General features: G+C 39.7%; 2 protein-coding genes across 2 annotated transcripts; both read left to right on the forward strand.

The window, feature by feature from the left end:
- The first annotated feature begins 268 nt into the window (after positions 1-268).
- LOC121388048 (tubulin beta-4B chain-like) lies at positions 269-5419 on the forward strand. The gene is made up of 4 exons (XM_041519253.1): positions 269-425; positions 2185-2293; positions 3625-3980; positions 4427-5419. The coding sequence occupies exons 1-4, from the start codon at positions 369-371 to the stop codon at positions 5243-5245; spliced, it is 1341 nt and encodes a 446-aa protein (XP_041375187.1). The 5' UTR covers positions 269-368; the 3' UTR covers positions 5246-5419.
- A 10980-nt stretch (positions 5420-16399) lies between these two features.
- Positions 16400-20321, forward strand: LOC121388049 (tubulin beta chain-like). The gene is made up of 4 exons (XM_041519255.1): positions 16400-16501; positions 16879-16987; positions 18427-18782; positions 19180-20321. Exons 1-4 carry the CDS (start codon positions 16445-16447, stop codon positions 19996-19998), a joined length of 1341 nt encoding a protein of 446 aa, XP_041375189.1. The 5' UTR covers positions 16400-16444; the 3' UTR covers positions 19999-20321.
- The last annotated feature ends 3771 nt before the right edge of the window (positions 20322-24092 follow it).

Here is a 24092-nt window from a genome sequence, read left to right on the forward strand (position 1 = left end):
TTATCAATGTGTTTCACTTGAAATATATTTCTTTTTATTATTATTATTATTATTACTTTATTTGATTGTTTCTTATTTTTATTAAGGAATTCCAAGATTTTGGATGTGCTCTCATCCACGTCTTCAATACCGCAGGTGATCAACCAGGCAAACGATTTATTGATCACAGATGTTTTATTAAGTTCAGGTAGTTGGATAAACTGTGCACAATCAACATTGACGTCACCATCAGCCAATGAGAGCGTCGGGATGTGAGTAATCACGTTGCTATACACACAGGCAGTAACGGTTAAAGAGGGCGGCTGGTTCAGGCGTTGGGGCATTTTCAGTTGTCGGCGGTTCAGAAAATATCTACACAAACAATCAAAATGAGGGAAATCGTCCATATTCAAGCCGGACAGTGTGGAAACCAGATCGGAGCAAAGGTTAGTGATTTTTTTTTCCAGATATTAGTATAATTATCTGCCTTTACAAACGCAGACGTGTCGGCAGCCGATTTGGCGGGTCTGCCGGGTTATTCACAAAGAGTTAATCGTCTGCATCGCTTTCCCAGACACGAATTTTTTATTGCTTATATCTTCTTCTTTTTTCTAATAATAGACAGAATTTGTATTTTGAGCTATTGGTGTTTTTAAAGTAAAATGTTTTAAAAATTGATCATAAGATCCCAGTACGATATTTATTTCAGTACTGATGCGGAGTTTGCTTAGCTGCGAAAACTAGGCCATGCAAATTCTTGGCGGTCATCCGAGCGTACGGTTTTAAAATGTGCAACGCGTTTTTACTGTCGTATGAAGTGATTGTATTTCATTGTTTGTTGATCATATTTACTTACAATGTGTTCGAATTGTGTTTGTAGAATAGTTGTACAAATGGTTTGTGTAATATTTATGTGGGTTTAGGCAGAATAAATAAATTGTATCCTGTTTAACGAGTGTATACGGTGCATTGACCTAGTGTTTCCTAGACTTTCCAAAGGGCTGTTTGTGTAAAAAAATTTTAATCATAACAGGAAAGGTTAGATTAACTTAGACATGAAAATTGCAGATGAAAATAAAATAAAATGAAAAAAAAAAAAAAAAATTCAGCTAGCATTTGACACGAAGATTTCATAAAGAAAAATGAAATCTGTATAAATCAGTAATTTGAGAATGTACTATGTATATTCTGTTTATTGAAGGCATACTAATACAATATTTATCTTCTGTTATTACTATTGTTGTTACTGTTGCTATATTTGTGGCTGGAGGAAAGCATTTCATGCATATCCGTTGCTGTGTTGAGTGCCGTTGCCATGATTATTATCGATCGATGCTAATTGCCAATTTGACATCACCCAGTCTCGGGAGTGGCGTGATGTTGTTTAGACTGTTGTACACGACAACGGCCCAACACCGGTCTGCGGTGCAGAACAGAATTCTGTCTTTGGATAGAAACAGAAACTTAAGTTAAACCCTAAATTATTTCATGACATTTTGGTTTTGAATATTGTTCTTTCAGCTTAGTGTTACACACCTACTTAAATTAAATATTACAATTTTGTAATAAATAAAAATATTAAACTTCTGAACTGATTTAGAATTTAAATAAAAAATAAGATTTCCGTCTGTAGCAAGTCATACACGGCGGAGGTTGGGTTACAACTCAAAATTTTATAATTTAAGTAATTAAGTCAGAGCATTTTAATATTTATTTTATTATCAATATATATTTTGACAATTAAAGACAAAACAATTAGACTTTTAATAGCTTTGAATAAAGTGAGATAGGAGGGCTTGAATTCAAAAAAATAAAAATAATTGAAGTGATTTTGAAGGATTTATGAGTCAACAATGTATATACAATATTTAACTGATTGACTCATTGCATGCTGCAGGGGCGGACGTTGGATTTTGTAATAGGGGATGGGGTGGGAGTCCACACTATTCTAAAAGGGCAAGTTTGAGGTTTCAAAAAGCAAATAAGCCGAACTCCCAATGGCAACAAGATCCCGGGGGGGGGGGGGGGGGGGGGGGGGGGGGTTGACGAGTTATGTTCCTGGAATTTTTTTTACAGATGCTCGGTGACTGTTTTTATGGCAGTTTAGTGTTATGGATGATGAATTGCAATGTACCAATATTAATTGCCAGTGTATTTTAATTATGATTAAATCTCAACCACTGAATTTTAAATAATTTTTTTTAGTTCTGGGAAGTGATCTCCGACGAGCACGGCATCGACCCAACCGGCACCTACCACGGCGACTCCGACCTCCAGTTGGAGAGAATCAACGTCTACTACAATGAAGCTACAGGTAAACCAAGCTAGGTCAAAGTGACCTGAAATTTGTCACATTGTTAGAAATCCACACCATGTACAGCAGACTTGTGAAACAAATTGAGGGGAGTGATTAATTGCTCCTGTGTATGGGGAGCCTTTACCGTATATTAAGCATTGTGATTTAATCCTTTTGTAGTACTTTAAACAAATATATCACATACTAAGGGGAGATAAAATTACTCTCCTGGTGCTTATAAAACTTTTAGTGTAGACTCAAGACTAATAGTCTGAGACAGTAACGTCATGGCAACGCCATACAAATTGCATGCATGTGACATCATTTGAGATTGAGTCTGGACTCTTTAATAAAATTATTTTTATAAGCACGGGCCCTGGATCAGTTTATCTTCTGCCGTTTGTCTACCTGCAGTGGAACCGGTGTTCTGTCAACTAACAACATCTCGTAAGGCCTTTTCAGGGAACATTTTCTTTTCAAAGTCTTGATTAGCCATATTTCTAGTCATTTGAAAATTGATTAACAACTACTGTTTTAATGTATCACTTTTTTTTTAGCGAACTCTGAAACTTACGTAGCGAATTGTGATGCGATAATCAACAAAATGATATACAATTTAGTTTGACAATTATACAAGTCAGTGTGTACTGATATTATAGACTGGGAGAATTGCACCATGATATTGAATCAAATGTACCCTGGAGGTACCATGATTATTGTATAGCATAGCAACTGCTATCTCGCAGTGCAATGCTAAAAGACTTGCAGAGGATACTTTGTTGTTTAGCAGAGCCTAAGAGACCTTTCTGAATTAGGCCCCTGGTGGACTCCAGTACTTTTGCCCTATTAGGGCAAACATGTCTCAGTAAGATTCCATGTCTGATGGGATTGGGAAAATTTGCACAATTAATTCAAAATTGGGATTTCGTTTCTGTAAGGCATTTGAATGATGCAGTGCACCATTGTTAAATTAATTTACAAAAATATTAGCATAAATTTGGGAATTTTAGTGCCAGTTGCCTTAGGATGAGGTCCATGTTTGGTACCACAGAATGCTGCAGCTAGGATAAATCCCAGCCTATGATTTAATATAATTTTATTTCGAGTGTGGTAGTATCAAAGTGTTGTCACCTGAAGCCAAATCCCCGTGTTCTGACACCTCCCGTTTTCTAATTTTCTGGAGAATAATAAATTATCACTATACATCTCAGCATTTCACTTGGTGCCAGTTTGGCAACTTCAAAATATGTTGGCCATACAAAAACACTAAACAGCAAAACATGTTTTAAAAATGTTTATTTAAGATAACGTATGCTCTTCAACTATGTGTCTTTCCTTTTTTTTTACAGGAGGTAAATATGTTCCCCGTGCTGTGTTGGTCGACTTGGAGCCCGGAACTATGGACTCCGTGAGATCCGGACCTTTTGGTCAGATCTTCAGACCAGACAACTTTGTGTTCGGTCAGAGCGGTGCTGGCAACAACTGGGCCAAAGGTCACTACACAGAGGGCGCTGAACTCGTAGACTCAGTTCTTGATGTTGTCCGCAAGGAAGCTGAAAGTTGCGATTGTCTTCAAGGATTCCAGCTGACACACTCGCTAGGTGGTGGCACAGGTTCCGGTATGGGCACCCTGCTCATCAGCAAGATCCGCGAAGAGTACCCAGACAGAATCATGAACACATTCTCAGTCGTCCCATCACCAAAAGTAAGTTATAAGACACAACAGAGAACTTTAAACATCCACACACAAATTTCAGGAACATGTTTGCTGCTATTGTCATGAATCCTTGAACAGATATTTCCCAGAACACTTACAATAAACTTGTACTTAAAGGTTTCCAAATTGGCTTGTCCAATCTAAAACGATACCATGAAAAGTTTTGCCAAACTAGACCCAAATAAACGGAGTAAATCTTGTGAAATTCATGTTAATTTAAACCAAGGTTTTCTAAGTAATTGGTAATCTGTTATGACATTCCACATCAAATGTTTAGTTGTAATTTGTTGTATGGATTATCAACAAATGTCTTTATACTCTGGATGAAGACATAACTGAAGATGACATGCATGTAGTAATCTTAATGTAACCATTTTTCCTACCGAAACTGTTGCTTACATTATTCTTATTCTGTTGAATCATCTGTTTTGCAGGTATCAGACACAGTTGTGGAGCCCTACAACGCTACCCTCTCAGTCCATCAGCTGGTTGAGAACACAGACGAGACATACTGTATCGACAACGAGGCTTTGTACGACATCTGCTTCCGTACCCTGAAACTGACCACCCCAACCTACGGTGACTTGAACCATCTGGTGTCTGCTACCATGTCCGGAGTCACAACCTGTCTCAGATTCCCTGGTCAACTGAACGCTGATCTTCGTAAACTGGCAGTCAATATGGTTCCATTCCCACGTCTCCACTTCTTCATGCCAGGCTTTGCCCCACTCACCTCCCGTGGAAGCCAGCAGTACCGCGCCCTGACAGTCCCTGAGCTCACCCAGCAGATGTTCGATGCCAAGAACATGATGGCTGCCTGCGATCCACGTCATGGCCGTTATCTCACTGTTGCCGCCATATTCCGTGGCCGCATGTCCATGAAAGAGGTTGATGAGCAGATGTTGAATGTCCAGAACAAGAACAGCAGCTACTTCGTCGAATGGATCCCCAACAACGTAAAGACAGCCGTCTGCGACATCCCACCACGTGGTCTCAAGATGTCATCTACCTTTATCGGCAACAGCACTGCCATCCAGGAGCTATTCAAGCGAATCTCCGAGCAGTTCACCGCCATGTTCAGGCGAAAGGCTTTCCTCCATTGGTATACTGGTGAGGGTATGGATGAGATGGAGTTCACTGAGGCAGAGTCCAACATGAACGATTTGGTCTCAGAGTACCAGCAGTACCAGGATGCCACCGCCGAAGAGGAGGGGGAGTTTGACGAGGAGGAGGGCGAGGCTGATGATGCCTAATCTAGTCAAAAGTCACATCAATCACAATCATCTCACGCAATTCAAGTGGAAACGTTTGACAATATACATTTACTATAAACATTGCATTTTATACTTACTTGGAAACTATACACCCAAAATTGATGTAACCAAAGATACTTACAGCAATACACACGTTTAAGTGATTACACCTCATGAGAATCGTTTGCACGGTTGATTTAATATTTACTTATTTGTTTGTTATTTCGGGACTCCCACTGTAGCTTAGATTATTGCAGAATGTATCATATGGGCAGACCTTGCCGTTTAAGACTAGTTATTGCTCCCGCTCCCTATCACTCCCCTGAGACTAGTTCATGTTAACAATTCAGATAAGGAGTAATTCTTACCTTCCCTTACCATGTGAATTTATATGGAGTCAATATTTTAAATGGCTCCCCATATAATTTAACTAAGGGTAAAAATTAATCACTCCCCTGTATTTGTTAGTTTGGATTGAAGGAAGGAAATCTTTTATTTAACGACGCTCTCGACACATTTTATTTACAGTTATATGGCGTGAGACAGGGTTAAGGACCACACATATTACGAAGAAACCCGCTGTCGCCACTACATGGGCTACTCTCTTCTTCTTTTTTTTGAACGATTAGCAGCAAGGGATCTTTTACATGCACTATCCCACAGGCAGGATAACAAATGCCACGACCTTTTATATACCAGTCGTGCTGCACTGGCTGGAGCGAGAAATAGCCCAAAGGGCCCACCGATAGGGATGAATCCCAGACCGACCGCGCATCAAGTGGTAAACACTGAGCTACGTCTCGCCCCTGGTTTACATTGAGACATTCGTGTGTACTCGTCACCTCAAATAGTGATGTTCCAGTGATCGATTATAATCGAAAATGTATCTGTTTGGCTCTACCGATGTGATATCGATTATAAAAAAGTATCGATTGTGTGTGAAAAAAGGTTAACTGTAGTATCTATTCCGGATATCATAATAGGTTGGGTTTGTTTAACGACACCACTAGAGCACACTGATTTATTAATCATCTGCTATTGGGTGTGAAATATTTGGTAACTGACACTGACATAGTCTTCGAGGAAACCCGCTGCATTTTGTCCATGCATTGCAGTAGTAGATAGTAACTAATCCTTGAGTATAAAAATATATTATAATTCTAACCGATTATATAATCTAAAATTAGTGATCAGTTGGTGCAACCTGGTAGATGTAGTTGATGTTGTTTTTTTCTTTGCATAAAATATTCCTACTGCAAAATAACATTAAAAAAAAATATATTGATAAGAATTTTCAGATAAAAAGAGTTAAATTTGTTTTTATTTTCAATGATTATTACTGTTGACAAACGTGTGCCGCAGCATAGATACCACAAATCAAACAGTTAATATCCGACTCGAGATTGTTAAAATCTTTGAGAGACAAAAAACCTGTAACTGCGCCTCTGCAGTGAGCATAGTACAATTCTGTCATCTGTGAACAAGGAAGTTTGACGATAATGTGTAAGAATTCTATCGTTTTACGAAATCTGCACATATGTTACACTAGTTGTGTACTCTGCAGACAGGGTTTGACAAATCCTCTACCCCTCGATCCCGGCTAATGAGGTTTTGGTCTCGGCTAGTGGGAATTAACAATTGTATTACTATACTACACAGGGCACAAGCCAAAGTTTCTGTGAGGGCTAGTGACTTTCTTGAACATTTATCGAACTGGTATAGACAGATACCAAGAGATATTGGCGGGTCGGTTAAATATTAATTCGTATTTTATTAAAACACTTCAAAAGTTGGTAAGAGGCCATGCCTCCTCGCCACTCTTCCGATTTCGATGTCTAATCTAGTGGCAAAATGTCACTTTATATATATATATATATATATATATATATATATATATATATATATATATATATATATATATATATATATTGTTAACGGGGCGGCTCATGTCCACAATTGCTCGCGCTTTAAATTTGGTAGCGGGCGCCACGAAAAAATTTGTTTCCGAGCCCCGCCAGCGATAATTTGAAATAACGTAACTGAGCAGGAAGCGTTCTCTTCAGGGTCTTAGAAGAGTTAAAGTCCAGTTAAAATCCAGATATAACAAGATACTAGATAACATTAGAAATTCAAATTAAAACACAACACAGAAGTTGGAGAATAAACATTTATGTCACAAAACACAAATAAAGCAAATGGTTGACATGGAATTGATCGATCGCGTTATTTTCGCGACGCGTGTTATTGTCCAATTATTGTGTCTGGTAGTATACACTGCTCAGTGTATTGGAACTGCACTGGCCATGAGCAAATATTAATGTCGCCCATGTCAAATAACATATAAACAAAACCAAATATATGTGTATATATATATATATGTATATATATGTATATATATATGTATGTATATATATATATATGTATATATATATATATGCATATATATATATATGTATATATATATATGCATATATATATATGCATATATATATACATATATATATATATATATATATATATATATATATATATATATATATATATATATATATGTATATATATATATATATATATATATACATATATATATATATATATATATATATATATATATATATATATATATATATATGTACAGTCGAACCTGGTCTAACGGTCACCTGCCTATAACGGTCACTATAAATCCCTCCCAATGCATTTCCTTCCTTATTTGACCTGTACATAACGGTCACCTGTCCGTAACGGCCAGCGGTCACTATTTTTCACCCAAAATCACAGGTTGAACCTGCTATAACGGTCACAAGATGATCGTCGTAAAGACGTTTTTTGGTTTATTTTTTTACCCTGGTTATGTCTTTACTTTTTCAAGCATCTTAAAAATTATAAATTAAATGTGTTTATATGGCCATGTCTGTAGCTTTGAGTTTATTTTCTGTCAAAGTAAAATTCCATTTTAATTCTCTGATCGTAATTGAAAAACAAACAGACACTCAGTAACTTCCGTGACACGCAGATACTGGTGGTGTAATTCGATTGGTTCTCAGCATCCTCACTGAATAGTAGACGACTTCCCATTGGCTGTACATAATGTAATTTGTATGTATGGTCACTCTATTAAGTCTCGAGAAACCAAACAAATGAGGTATTATGTTAGGTGTTTCCTTGTTTCTAGCCAGACATGATTGGTAAATAAACATGAATAGCTGAAGGCGGCGGTCATTGCAGATATCCCGTGTTCGGATTTTTTAAGCGACTCCTGATATTATTCAGCTGTAATCAACGATCATACTCCACTGAAGGATTAGCGGTGACATGAAACAAACAAATGAGTCAAACATGCCACATGGGTAATAACCTTCAGTTACACAAAATATCTTCTGCAAGTCAATGACGGCCTCGGTGGCGTAGTGGTTAAACCATCGGCCTACAGGCTGGTAGGTACAGGTTCGCAGCCCGGTACCGGCTCCAACCCAGAGCGAGTTCTTAAAGGCTCAATGGGTAGGTGTAAGGCCATTACACCCTCTTCTCTCTCACTAACTACTAACCAACTAACAATTAACCTACTGTCCTGGACAGACAGCCCTGATAGCTGAGGTGTGTGCCCAGGACAGCGTGCTTGAACCTTAATTGGATATAAGCACGAAAATAAGTTGAAATGAATGAATGCAAGTCAATGTTAGCGTTTGCGAAATATATTAACGAACACATTTGTATGCAAAATGCCACCGAAAACTAGTACTGCTTTAACGTTAGAAGAGAGAATCGACGTTATTAATAATTCTGAGAAAGGCAATTTAAGTGCGTGAAAGATCGCCGATCATTTTGGTGTAGGACGTTTTCAGATTAATTCTATTTTAAAAAGAAAAGCCGATGTTCTGGCCGATTTTGACAATAATGTTTCAGCCGAAAGAAAAAGGCAGAAGAAAGCAACAGGTAATGATGACATAAACAGCTAGTGTGGGAATGTTTTTAAAATGTGACATTTTTTTTTTTTTTATGACAGTTGTGATATTCTTTAATACTATATGGGTTCTAATTTTGAACTTGTATATAAGGGTCACCTCTCTATAACGGCCACTTTTGTCAGGTCCCATGGGTGGCCGTTATATACAGGTTTGACCTTATATACATGTATATATATACATGTATGTATGTATATATATATATATATATATATATATATATATATATATATATAAAGAACTTACCTAAATAGGCCTAAACCTCAAGGTGTCGCGGTTATGCCAGACACGCCCTCCAACTCTACGTCTACAAAAGAAGTTTGTTTTGTTTAACGACACTACTAGATCACACTGATTTATTAATCATCGGCTATTGGATGTCAAACATGGTCATTTTGATACAGTCATAGAGAGGAAACCCGCTACATTTTTCCATTAGTAGCAAGGGATCTTTTGTATGCACCATCCCACACAAAGGATAGCACATACCACGGCCTTTGATATACCAGTCGTGGTGCACTGGCTGGAACGAGAAATAGCCCAATGGGCCCACCGACGGGGATCGATCCCAGACCGACCGCGCATCAGCCGTGCGCTTTACCACTGGGCTACGTCCAGCCATTCTATGTCCACAGTGACATGGACTATCCCCATGGTCCAGAGATCGATCCATGAAGCAATCGTAGTGCTAAGATCACTCAGGGTACATAAGGTAGTTATAAATGGCGATCTAAGTGCTAAGATCGCTTCGTGGAACGAGGCTCAGGGCTCCATTTTTGAAGCGATCTCAGTGCTAAGATCACCGTAAGCGCATACGGTAGCTATGCATTTAACGTGATCTTAGCGCTAAGATTGCTTCGTGAAACGGAGCCCCGGGTGTAACTCATAATAGCGAAAAGGCGACTGATTACGTTAAATTTACAAATGGAGTTAGCCGTGCTATACGCTAACGTAATCGAATTATGTTTTGTTCCAACTAATTTAAGGCTGGGGTGGGGGAATGTGGACCCCCCTCCTCCCGCTCAAGCAAATTTTAATTTTTCTCGATATATTTTCTGGGGGAGGGCTTGACCCGACCCCTTATATATTTCGGTCAACTGTCTAGACCGCCCGCTACTAAAATCGCTGCAAACGCGCCTGGAGGCACTGATTCGACACATTTTAAAGAGATGTCATTAGATTAGATTAGATTACCTCAATCTAACCAGGGGTTAAAAGTATGGAGTCTTTCCTAGTCACACAAAATTAGCTTATTTCCTGAAGACGTCCAGTCCTGCTCCTCTAGAAAATATTGGTCTATGATAAAAACATTTGCTTGAGCAGGGAAGGATTTTGACTCTCGAAACCCTCCCATGCACACGCGCCTTTTAACTGTCATCCAGTGGCGTAGGAAGGTGCCAAAAAGTGGCACGCACACACACACACACACACACACACACACTGCTACTGGATGTAGAAAAATGGGAATGCCCACCCTGCTCCCCGCTTCCTACGCCAGTAGCTATCCCACCACTAGATTTGGCCCTGCTAGATATACGTGCAGAATGAAAACGTTTGGGAGCGTGGGTGAGACGACTATTCCATCATACCCCCTGCCCCGTTGCGACACTTTATGTATATTTGTATTTGACGTGCATCCACGTGTATTTGACATTTACACAGTGCATTTGCCACGTGCCACATACTAAATAAAACACGCCAGACGACGTAATTAGTCGGACTACACCCAAAGTAAACAAAGTGTCGACTAGTTCAGTGACCAAAGGTTACATACCAGTCTAATTACTTGTAAGCAGATTATTTATAAAGGAAACACATTTTGAATTTTATTATTATTACTGTGTAACCAAATAACATTTTTTTTGTATTGCAGCTGGAAAAAAAATCACATCTTCCTACCTAAAAACATTAAAATTAATTTTAAAGATAATATTTTATGTTCATCCCCTTTCGTCTTCAAAATTATCGGTGGACGAACACTTCAGTAAGCCCAGAGTTATCTCCCCTTCTAATCTACCGCGTTCCTTTACTTTGCTGGGCGGCACTGTTTATTTATAATTGCTAACTCGCCTCTATGTATTATAAGACAAAAATAACGTGGATGGTGTAGGCTATTCTAGTAAATTAATTGAAAATAAAGTCGGGGTTCCATCTTTAACGACGTCAGCGACTGAGTTGTCGGAGTACGTGAGATGTCACAAATGTCAGCATGCTTGCTGGTTGGTCACACTGTTGACAGAATGTGTAATTACGTCAGCAACGTCACCGAACTCGCTGGAATGTTGTTCGTCTATTTTGCTCGACCAGTCTGTGGAATGTTTTGACAGATTCAGTGTTAAAGCTGCAAGCTAACCGCACCGTATTATAATATCAGACGCAGATACATGTGGGGAGAGGTGGATGCTGGGGATGCAAACCACCTACTTTCAAAGTGCCTCCCTCAACCCATTACCCCCCTCCCCCCAACAACAGCAACAAAACCATCCAGTGCGAAGCAAATGAATTGTATGAATTTATTTGTGCCCATTGAGTTACATGTAATATTTTCGTCGACTTAGTGTTTTGGGGAGTAAAAGTTAGTTTGTTTTGTTTAACGACACCAATAGAGCACATCGATTTATTAATCATCAGCTATTGGATGTCAAACATTTGGTAATTTTGACATATAGTCTTAGAGAGGAAACCCGCTAAATTTTTCCATTAGTAGCAAGGGATCTTTTATATGCACCATCCCACAGACAGGATAGCACACACCACACCTTTGATACGACTACCAGTCGTGGGGCACTGGCTGGAACGAGAAATAGTCCAATGGGAATTGATCCTAGACCGATTGCGCATCAGGCGAGCGCTTTACCACTGGGCTACGTCTTGCCCCATTTGGGAAGTACTGTTATGCATAATGCATGCTAGAGTACTTCTGCATAGTGCAGGTGCAGACGCGTGTGCAGGAATGTATGCAGATCTAGACTGGCGAATGAAGGTTTTTAGGGGGGTCCAGTCATGCTCCCCCCCCCCCCCCCCCCCCCACCGCAATATATATTAAAGAAAATTCGCTTTTAGCAGAGGATTTCAACTAACAAAACCCCACCCATCCCCTGTACGCGCGTCTTTTCAAACGGTCCCATCTCTCCCTGAACACTGTATATTCCGTTTTTTAAACGTTGTACCACCTCCCTGAATAAATCCTGCATTTGCCGCTGTCACACCATTTACTAATGCAAAATACAAACACAATTTACATAATTTAAACAACCATTAGCCTAATATTCCTATTATTTTATTATCACAAATCTGACTGTGCTTTGTCAGTAGAGTTCAATATAGAATAGATCACCATTATCAAGTATAAATAAGGTACTTCCAACCCAAGGGCAGAATGTGTGGAACGAGAAAGCATCGAAATGAACACATCCACTGTGGTATATCCACTGGTATACCACAGGCTGAGGTATATGCTATTCTGTCTGTGGCATGGTGCATATAAAAGATCCCTTGCTACTAATGGAAAAATGTAGCGGGTTTCCTCTCTTAGAAATAGCCGATGTATTTTTCGTGCTGGGGTGTCGTTAAACATTCATTCATTCATTCATTCATTCATTCATTCATTCATTCATTCATTCATTCATTCATTCATTCATTCCTCTCTTAGACTATATTGGCGGGACGTAGCCCAGTGGTACAGCGCTCGCTCGATGCGCGGTCGGTCTGGGATCGATCCCTGTCGGTGGGCCCATTGGGCTATTTTTCGTCACAGCCAGTGCACCACGACTGGCATATCAAAGGCCGTGGTATGTGCTATCCTGTCTGTGGGATGGTGCATATAAAATATCCCTTGCTGCTAATCGGAAAGAGTAGCCCATGAAGTGGCGACAGCGGGTTTCCTCTCTCAATATCTATGTAGTCCTTAACCATATGTCTGACGCCATATAACCGTAAATACAATGTGTTGAGTGCGTCGTTAAATAAAACATTTCTTTCTTTCTTTCTCTTACACTATATGTCAAAATTATCATATGTTTGATATCCAATAGCCGATGCTTAATAAATCAATGTGCTCTAGTGATGTTGTTAAACAAAACAAACTTTTAACTTGCTATTGCTATCGCGAGTGTGAGGTGGCTATAAAACATAAAATAAGAGAGAGAGAGAGAGAGAGAGAGAGAGAGAGAGAGAGAGAGAGAGAGAGAGAGAGAGAGAGAGAGAGAGAGAGAGAGAGAGAGAGAGAGAGAGAGAGAGAGAGAGAGAGGGGTGGGGGGAGGGGGGGGGTGGGGTGAGGGTGGGGGTGGGGATTGTGTGGTGGATGCCGCCATATAGGATACGTTACATTATACTCTTACAACCCCCCCTCCAAAAAAAAAAAAAAAAAAAAACAACAACAGGAATATTCTATATGCACTTTCCCACAGACAGGTCAGTGCATATCAGTCTTTGATGGGGCACAGTGAAATGAACTGAACTTGACAGAGTGTATATAGTACAGTGTTGCGTGGGTTGCTGACTGGCTGTGGGTAATTTATATTACAATCAAATAATACACACACACACACAAGCAAGCACACACAAACACGCGCACTAAGACAGTCACATGTGTACACGTAGAAGAAAAGAAACATATTTTCTATAATTAATAAGGGATATATTCAGACGCGGATCCAGGGGGGTCGAGGGGGTCTGGACCCCCCTCCCCCCCCCCCCCCCCCCGCTCGTGACCAGAGAGTTGATCTCGACAACGGGAATATACTTCAAATCCATCTAAAGCTATCTTCAAATATGAAAATTTCCTATCGAGGGGGGGGGGGGGGGGGGTGGCTCAAGATTGGACCCCCCTGCTAAAATTCCTGGATCCGCCCCTGATATTATAAACAGAAGTCGTAGTCATACAAAACGACCTGTCACAACTAAACCCGAACAGTATGATCCCGTAGCAACGCTGCAAGAGTTAGCGCCCTTGAAACACTTTTCAGACTTCCACCGAATCTCATTATCAGATGATCGTGCGATTACTGCTGTCTACAGCGGATAAATCCGATAATGCGCGAATGAATGTTTGCAAGAGTTGAGATGGTGGGGGCGTTATATTGTTTAAACAATGTTAAACATATTATATTACTCATAAAAAATATTTGCTACATATGCGTTAAAATACAATTATTATTTTACTGAAAGAAGGAAATGTTTTATTTTAACGACACTCAACACATTTTATTTACGGTTATATGGCGTCGGCCTAAGGACCACACAGATATTGAGAGAGGAAACCCGCTGTCGTCACTTCATGGGCTACTCTTTTCGATTAGCAGCAAGGGATATTTTATATGCACCATCCCATAGGCAGGGTAGAACGTACCACAGCCTTTGACGTACCAGTCGTGGTGCACTGTCTGGAACGAGAAATGGCCTCAGATTACAGTTATCTTCCCATTTGGTTGTCCAAAATCCGGAAGTTTCACCGCGCAAGTAGTCTGCTGTTTGACTGTGATTATTTCATGGCAGACAGCTATGAAGTGGCAACTGTTTGACTGAAGTGACAGGGGATAGCATGTAGTTTGTAAACATGTGTAACTTGTCGACATTGAAGACTTGTTTGTGGTAATTCCGGCCCATGCAAAAGTAGTGCTTTTTGTGTAAAATGGGTGTACTCCGGCCTGGTTTAGAGGGTGTGTCTGTTTAAACCAATATGCTGGGAGAAAGAGCTGGACAACAGGGGTTGTCCTTTTCAGGGTATGTGTCCCCCATGCAGGCAAAGGTACATACAAAACTTCACGGGCCTGCTGATATTAATAAAAATGTTATAGCCACTAAGGCTATATAGAAACATATAGCGAAATTAATTGTGGTCTGAGGCCAAATAGCCCAATGGGCCCACTGACGGGGATCGATCCAAACCAACCGCGCTTTGTCACTGGGCTGCATCTCGCCACCTATTTTACTGAATGCTGATGAATGGAACTAAACAGTGTCAGGGAATTAAACGGAGTATCAGCTGAGCTGTTAATAAACCTAAATAATAATCACAATGGACATGGATAACGAAGGACTGTTTCCTACTTTAGGTATCGCAGGGATGCTATCTTTATCAATATTGAATTGTAAATCGTAAATGCCCATAGAAACGATCTAGGTGGGTACAAATTGTAAGGCGGAGACCCAGTCTCTAGTGGGGGACACAAGTCACATTGTTATTTTTATTTATATCGAGTAGAAAAACAACAACAACCAAAAGCAACAAACCCCCCAAAACAAATAACAACACACACACACACACACACACACACACACACACACACACACACACACACACACAACCCACCCCCATAAAACAGCACAACCCCCAGAACCCCTCTCCCCAAAACACCAAATAAACAAAAACAAACAAACAAAAAACGAAAAAACGAAAAAACACCCCCATTAGCCTAATATTCCTATAAAAACACACAATTCACAACAAAATAAAACGAAACAAAATAAAACCAAAATCAAAGCAAACCAAACCAAACCAACCAAAAACCCCACAAAAAGCCCCAGAGCTAAACAAAACAAAACAGTGCAAAACAAAACGGAGCACAAGCATTTATTTTCATCCTTACAGGTCCCCTGTTTTCGTGAACTCCCAACTTCACTCTCCCACTGGCTTAGCCAGGATTTTGTGGGGTGGGGGGGGGGGGGGGGGGGGGGACTCATATTGGGGCAACCCACATTATGAATGTATGTATGATTTTATAAAATTTAATAGTTTTTAAAAAGTATGATTGGTGGCATGCCCCCCACCCCTCCCTACGCCACTTCGCTCTTCACAGACTAGAAACTAGTTCATCAAGATTAACCTCGAATACAAGTGCAAGCTTAAAACATGTATCAGTCGGCTATACAGAATTTGGTACAATTAAATACCCATTCAGTATACCATGCACGGTCCAACAACTAATTAATACAGTTTCAGAAAATATTATTCTTATTTTCAATGAGTGATTAAGTTTAAGTGGTTACGTACGTGCATGCAGTAATTAATAAATCAACGGAAACAGACATTACTGGATTTAACAAATCCTTGATTATCAATTTCATCAGCTGGCATTGTTCCTTACCAACGCGTTGCTAAGATTAGTAACAGTGCTGACAACAGGCTGTTAGTGACAGGGTAGGGTATAAAACACGGATCGTGCGTGTGTCAGTCAGTGTGAATATCTCGTGTGTACTAACTGTGAACTTACGACTACTGCAAACACCATTCAAAATGAGGGAAATCGTACATATGCAAGCCGGACAGTGCGGAAACCAGATCGGAGCCAAGGTAAACATTTACTAAATTAAAGACACTTTCTCGAGTTTGTAGCCATTGTAAAATGTTCTCCATTAGCATAGCACGTTTATCAAACTAAAACTACATATTAAATATATTTTCTTGTTTATAATGTCAGCGTTTATATATATGCCGTGTGTTTTGTTTTGTTAACGTAATGTTTGTATTTAGCCCAACCTGTGTTTTATATCCCCAAATATGGGCATGAGTTCGACCCGTACCGCCCTTTCAATGGTTAAGGTTAGTTTTAGGGTTAGGGTTAGGGTTAGTCTTTAGAGGGGTACTGGTCGAAGTCTTTCCTATAAAAGATTTTTAATATTTTTAATATTATTACTGAATCTAATCCAGACAATTTAAACTTCTTTCAGTTCTGGGAAGTGATCTCCGACGAGCACGGCATCGACCCAACCGGCACCTACCACGGCGACTCCGACCTCCAGTTGGAGAGAATCAACGTCTACTACAATGAAGCTACAGGTGAGAGGAATTTAAAGGGTTAAAATGTTGCAAACAAAGCAACAATTGTTAGCATTTCTATATTGTACACGACTTAAGGTCTTGAACAAAGAGAGCGGGGACATTTTGATATTTAGTTGTTTGTTTTTTTTTTTTTTAATGACACCACTAGAGCACATTGATTAAGTAATCATCGGCTATTGGATGTCAAATATTTGGTAATTGTGATTCGTAGAAAACCCGCTACATTTTTCCTAATGCAGCAAGGGATCTTTTATATGCACTTTCCCACAGACAGGAAAGCACATACCACGGCCTTTGAGCAGCTGTAGTGCACGGGTTGGAACGGAAAAAACTCAGTTGAATGGATCCTCCGAGGTGGTTCGATCCTGCGAAATAAGCACTTCAGGCGAGCACTCAACCGACTAAGCTAAATCCCGCCCATCATACTCATAACCGTCCATGTGCCCAGACTGCTATACACTACAGTATTACAAGATCGTTATCAACTAACACATAATAAGAAATAAGAAACATGAAATCCGTCTCCCATGATTACTATAGTTAGCATGGGGTCAAACCTTCTTTCTTGACAGATTTAACACACTAACATTTGACACCATCTTTTTCAAATTCCTGGATCTGGTCGAGCGATGCGATGGGAGCGATTATTTTAGAAATAGTTGATTTTAATTGCCGTGTCCTAACTGGGCGCGTGCGACGCGACACATTTATCCGTCGCGCCATACGCGTGCGGTTAGGATACGGCGATTCAAATCAATGATTTCTAAAATAATCGCTCGCGGCCGGTTAGGATACAGCTCAACATGAAAGGAAATGTAATTTCCAGAACAATATAGATGCTGGTAAAACAAATTTCAAAAACAATATACAGTAGATGCTATAATGTTGTTGTTTATCAATTTTAGCAACTAAAATAATATTCCTCATAAATATTAAAGAAGCAGAACCTAATTTTAACCCTTAAAAAATGAACACAAAGTTTAGTTAATTTACAAACCTGTAACTAATTTGGATAAAGTTACAACAGAGTGAAAGAAGAGTCTTGTGACGTTAAAACGGGAAATATCCTTAAAAATAGACTGGAACTCGAATCAATAAACCGCTACTTCTCAGACGCTCGTGCGTTTTATAAAACGTGAAAATGCATTGTTTGGTATTAGAAACAGCAGGATGACAGAAACACTTCGGTTATACGGAAATGGATAATCTAAAGAACACAACACAAGTAATGTTTGATTTCAGCGATGACAAACGGCTTTAATAGTGAAAAATATTCTGTAGTGTTTAAAAAATGTCCCTTTAAAACCTCTTACAAGTGACACAAGACAGTTTTAATGCTTTCTATACATATTCGACTCGAAATGTAAACTATCGATGTCGCAATAAAAATCTATAGATGAACATGATGTTATATAACATAATAAAATTATTTGCAGGTGGCAAATATGTTCCCCGTGCTGTGTTGGTCGATTTGGAGCCCGGAACTATGGACTCCGTGAGATCCGGACCTTTCGGTCAGATCTTCAGACCAGACAACTTCGTGTTCGGTCAGAGCGGTGCTGGCAACAACTGGGCCAAAGGTCATTACACAGAGGGCGCTGAACTCGTAGACTCAGTTCTGGATGTTGTACGAAAGGAGTCGGAGAGTTGTGACTGCCTGCAGGGATTCCAGCTGACACACTCGTTAGGTGGCGGCACTGGTTCCGGTATGGGTACCCTGCTCATCAGCAAGATCCGCGAAGAGTACCCAGACAGAATCATGAACACATTCTCAGTCGTCCCATCACCAAAGGTAAGTTATAAGACACGACATCTTGTTAGCAATTCAATTCTTCTATTGGAGGTTCTACAATGAGAGAATACCCACCTCCACAGATATATAGTATGCCATTTAAGTAGACGCGAACGTCACCAAAGAGCCTTTCTTTAAAATAAACACATAGACTAGAAGATGAAAAGTATGTTATAATGTTTAACCGTTTTAAGCATTTTAATTATTATGGTAACACACAACATTGGTAAAGAACAGTTGTAAAGAATAGCATATATTTGATTTTGTGTATATAATGAAAACAAAATTTTTCAAATGGATTACAATAATAATAATAATAATAATAATAATAATAATAGTCGGTATTACCAATACAGTTAAGGACAAACACTCAGTTCGATTTATTTATTTATTTCAGGTATCAGACACAGTGGTTGAGCCCTACAACGCTACCCTTTCAGTCCATCAGCTGGTTGAGAACACAGACGAGACATACTGTATCGACAACGAGGCTCTGTATGACATCTGCTTCCGTACCCTGAAACTCACCACCCCAACCTACGGTGACTTGAACCATCTGGTGTCTGCTACCATGTCCGGAGTCACAACCTGTCTCAGATTCCCTGGTCAACTGAACGCCGATCTTCGCAAACTGGCAGTCAACATGGTTCCATTCCCACGTCTCCACTTCTTCATGCCAGGCTTTGCCCCACTTACCTCCCGTGGAAGCCAGCAGTATCGTGCCCTGACAGTTCCTGAGCTCACCCAGCAGATGTTTGATGCCAAGAACATGATGGCTGCCTGTGATCCACGTCATGGTCGCTATCTCACTGTTGCCGCCATCTTCCGTGGCCGCATGTCCATGAAGGAGGTTGATGAACAGATGTTGAACGTCCAGAACAAGAACAGCAGCTACTTCGTCGAATGGATCCCCAACAACGTGAAAACAGCCGTCTGCGACATCCCACCACGTGGTCTCAAGATGTCTGGTACATTTATTGGTAACAGCACCGCCATCCAGGAGCTGTTCAAGCGAATCTCCGAGCAGTTCACCGCCATGTTCAGGCGAAAGGCTTTCCTCCACTGGTACACCGGTGAGGGTATGGATGAGATGGAGTTCACTGAGGCAGAGTCCAACATGAACGACTTGGTCTCTGAGTACCAACAGTACCAGGATGCTACCGCTGAGGAGGAGGGAGAGTTTGATGAGGAGGAAGGAGAGGCAGAAGAGGCATAATAAGCCAGGCTAAATCCTACCAGTATCAATTCAGAACACAACTCATTTGGATCCTAACAAACCTACTCTAATTCACCATGTGTCGTGCAGTCGAAGAGAACTTGAAACGAACAGTCAGTGTTTCACTGAGATAAAAACAAAATCCATTATTTATTTATTATACACATTTATATCATATTCTGTTTATATTTGTTTATTTATTTATTTATTTATTTATTAATCTATCTATCTATTTATCTATCTATTTATAACCTATTTATTAAGCTATTTATTTGCATCTGTCTATAACAATGAATTGTATTCTGAATAAACATACATTGCCAGCCGAAACTATTTTGAGTTCCACTTTAGTTTTTAATTAGACATTTGTTTTCCTGCTTATGTTAACTGTATGTGGTACAGATGTTGGCTTTGGTATCTGTCTACCTAGGACACTTTTTAATGAGAGAGAATGTATGGGCGGAACCCTCAAGGGGGAGGGGGGGGGGGGGGCACTGTTAATACGATGGTTCAGGGAATGGAACCTGTTATGAGTGTTCGAGGCTATACTCCCTCGGGAAAGGTTTTAATTTCAAGTGTTCAAATATGGTACAATCGAATGGAGAAGTCGGAGTGGATGAGGCCTGGCTTACACCTCTCCACTGGGGGGGGGGGGGGGGGGGGGGGGGGGGGGGGGGGGGCGGGGGGGGGGTGTACTCTGATTGAATGACACTGCGAATACAACCAATACCAGCCTCCAGTCATTCAACCAATCAGCGCCCTTGAAACACTTTTTATACTTACACCGAATCTCAGTATCGGATTATCGTGCGATTACTGCTGTCTACAGCGGATAAATCCGATAATGTGCGAATGAATGTTTGCAAGAGTTGGGATGGTGGGGGTGTTATATTGTTTAATCAATGTTAAACATATATACTCATCAAAAAATTTGACATTGGTAAAAATAATGCTATCAAATTATTTTTACAGAATCAAAAACATAAAGACAATCGAGTAAGTGAGCGAATAGTGATACAAAAACATTAGAAAACACGTCCGATTCGCATAGACGTAACCATAGTCAACGTTTGTACTGAAACGCAAAAGCGCCACCCTTAGAGAAGCACTTGCATCATGAAATTCTGTAACTTTGCATGCCGAACCCTCCTTTGGTGGGCATAAAAGGCCACATCAGCAGTAATTCAAACAGACTGCATAACGACACTGTAGGTAAAGCAATAATGCCAAGAGTGGAGTCGGAGTGGAGGAGGCTTGGCTTACACCTCTCCACTGGGGGGGGGGGGGGGGGGGGGGGGGGGGTACTCTGATTGAATGACACTGCGAATACAACCAATACCAGCCTTCAGTCATTCAATCAATCAGCGCCCTTGAAACACTTTTCAGACCAGTGTTCGAGATTAAATGTTTTAGCCAGTATCCCAGTTGGATACTAATATTTCAAAATCTGGTATCCCACCTGAGAATTTAGTATCCCACTAAAATTAAATTAATAAATAACATCGTAACAAACTTGGACAACACTGTTACTTAACTTCACCAGTAAATGACAACTTTCATTATATTGTATCCCGGTGGAATACTGAGTTCTTGAAGTCTGGTATCTAAAATTAAATTCTGGTATCCCCGGGATATCGGGATATCGTTAATCTCGAACACTGGACTTCCACCAAATCTCATTATCAGATTATCGTGCGATCACTGTCTACAGTGGATAAATCCGATAATGCGCGAATGAATGTTTGCAAGAGTTGGGATGGTCGGTGTGTTATATTGTTTAATCAATGTTAAACATATATACTCATCAAAAAAGAAACTTGACATTGGTAAAAATAATGCTATCAGATTATTTTTACAGAATCAAAAACATCGTAAAGACAATCGAGTAAGTGAGCAAATGGTGATGCAAAAACATTAGAAAACACGTCCGATTCGCATAAACGTAACCAAAGTCAACGTTTGTACTGAAACGCAAAAACGCAACTCTCAGAGAAGCACATGCATCATGAAATTCTATAACTTTGCATGCCCACCCCTCCTTTGGTGGGGCATAAAAGGCCACATCAGCAGTAATTCAAACAGACCGCATAACGACACTGTAGGTAACGCAATAATGCCAAGAATGACGTCAGCTCAACGCAATAATGCCATAAGGAGATTGCAAGCAGGGGAAACTCAACAAGCTGTGGCATGGCACTTTAGCGTCTCCAGACAGATCATCTCTGCTTTATGGGCACGGTACAACACCACTCAAAAAGTTAATAACAGGCCACGGTCAGGTCAGGTCGTCCCAGAATAACTACTGCCGCTCAAGATCGATACATCCAGGTGTGTCATCTTCGAAATCGAAACACAACAGCAACAACCACAACGACACAAATCCCTAGACTACGCAGAATTTCTGACACGTGCCAGCAGAGGATGTTGCACGTGTCAGTGAGGAGATTTTGCAATCTAATTAAATTTAGCTCCTCTATTACATGTGGATCTAACAGCAGCCCGTTGGAGCTCATGTCCATTTGACCTTTCATTCGACCAATCAAAATCTTACTTGCAAAATCACCCCAGTGATTTGAAAAGAATTTGAAAACATTCGGGATTATGCCGAGGATATACAAAATGATTCGGGTGAATTACGAAGTATGCCGGAAACTAATTGCAATATAAAATTTTATATAAAATTCGCTTCAAGACGGAAAAAAACCCCGTGATAGTATAGCCATAAAATCTGTTTATATTAGTATGCAATCCATAGTTTATTACTGCACTTTTCCCCGTTTATTCAGTGTTGAAATAGACTAACAAGTTCGCCTATTGCATAAATAGTCTCGCCCGATATTTTTAGAATTTGTATGCTCCCGAATAACGCTATAAAAGGCGAAGTGTAATTGGTTGATATTTAAATTGTTATTTATAGATGAAATGTCACCTGGACATGGGAGTCCACGCAATGCTGTTAGATCTACTGGCAATCTAATTAAAATTAGCTCCACTATTACATGTGCATCTAACAGCAGCCAGTTGGAGCTCATGTCCACCAATCAAAACCTTATTTGCAGAATCATGCCAGTGATTTAAAAACAATTTGAAAATATTTCGAATTATCCTGAGGGTATACGACATGTTTCGTGTGAATTACGAATGCCTTAAAACATGTTTTATCTTATAAAATAAATAATTTGTAATGTAAAACTGAAGACTAATTTAGTTGGGGGTTTTTTTATAAATAAATAAATAATTTGTAATGTAAAATTGAAGACTGATAACCCATCGCGTACGTATTGGTATGGTTCGCTGTACTGCGGCCACTGAAATAGACTCACCCGATATTTTTAGAATTTGTATGCTCCCAAATAACGTTATAAAAGGCGAAGTGTGATTGGTCAATATTTAAATTATTATTGACAGACGAAATGTTACCTGGACATTGGAGACTACGCAGTGTTGTTAGCAAGCTGATTAAAATTAGTTCTACTGGTCTAAATAAGGCATTCGTAATTCACATGAAACATATCGTATACCCGCAGGATAATTCGGAATAGTTTCAAATTATTTTCAAATCACTGGCATGATTCTGCAAGTAAGGTTTTGATTGGTGGACATGAGCTCCAACTGGCTGCTGTTAGATCCACATGTAATAGTGGAGCTAATTTTAATTAGATTGGATCTACTGGTCGACCCAGTAGAGCTAATTTTAATCAGATTGGAGATTTTGCAGCGCCACAACGTCCAGACATTACCTTGGCCTGCCCGTTTGACAGATTTAAACCGAATAGACTAGCTATGGGTTGGTGGGGGTATTATATTGTTTAAACAATGATAAACATATTATGTTGCTCATAAAAATAGTTGCTGCATATGTGTTAAAGGCATATTGTCACAGATCACTGACCTATTTAATGGTCTAACAAAGTATTACTGGAACAAAAATAATTTGATTTGTTCCTATATGTACTTTATTTAACCATCTTCATAACCACCATACTCCATTTATTAATTATATTTTGTAAAAATAATTGAATTATGGCAATGGTCCATAATTCAAAAACTAAAATTGCGGAGAGGGTTGACATGGATTTCATTCCATCATGGTT

The sequence above is a fragment of the Gigantopelta aegis genome, chromosome 14 (genome assembly GCF_016097555.1).
Source record: "Gigantopelta aegis isolate Gae_Host chromosome 14, Gae_host_genome, whole genome shotgun sequence".
Classification (NCBI taxonomy): domain Eukaryota; kingdom Metazoa; phylum Mollusca; class Gastropoda; order Neomphalida; family Peltospiridae; genus Gigantopelta; species Gigantopelta aegis.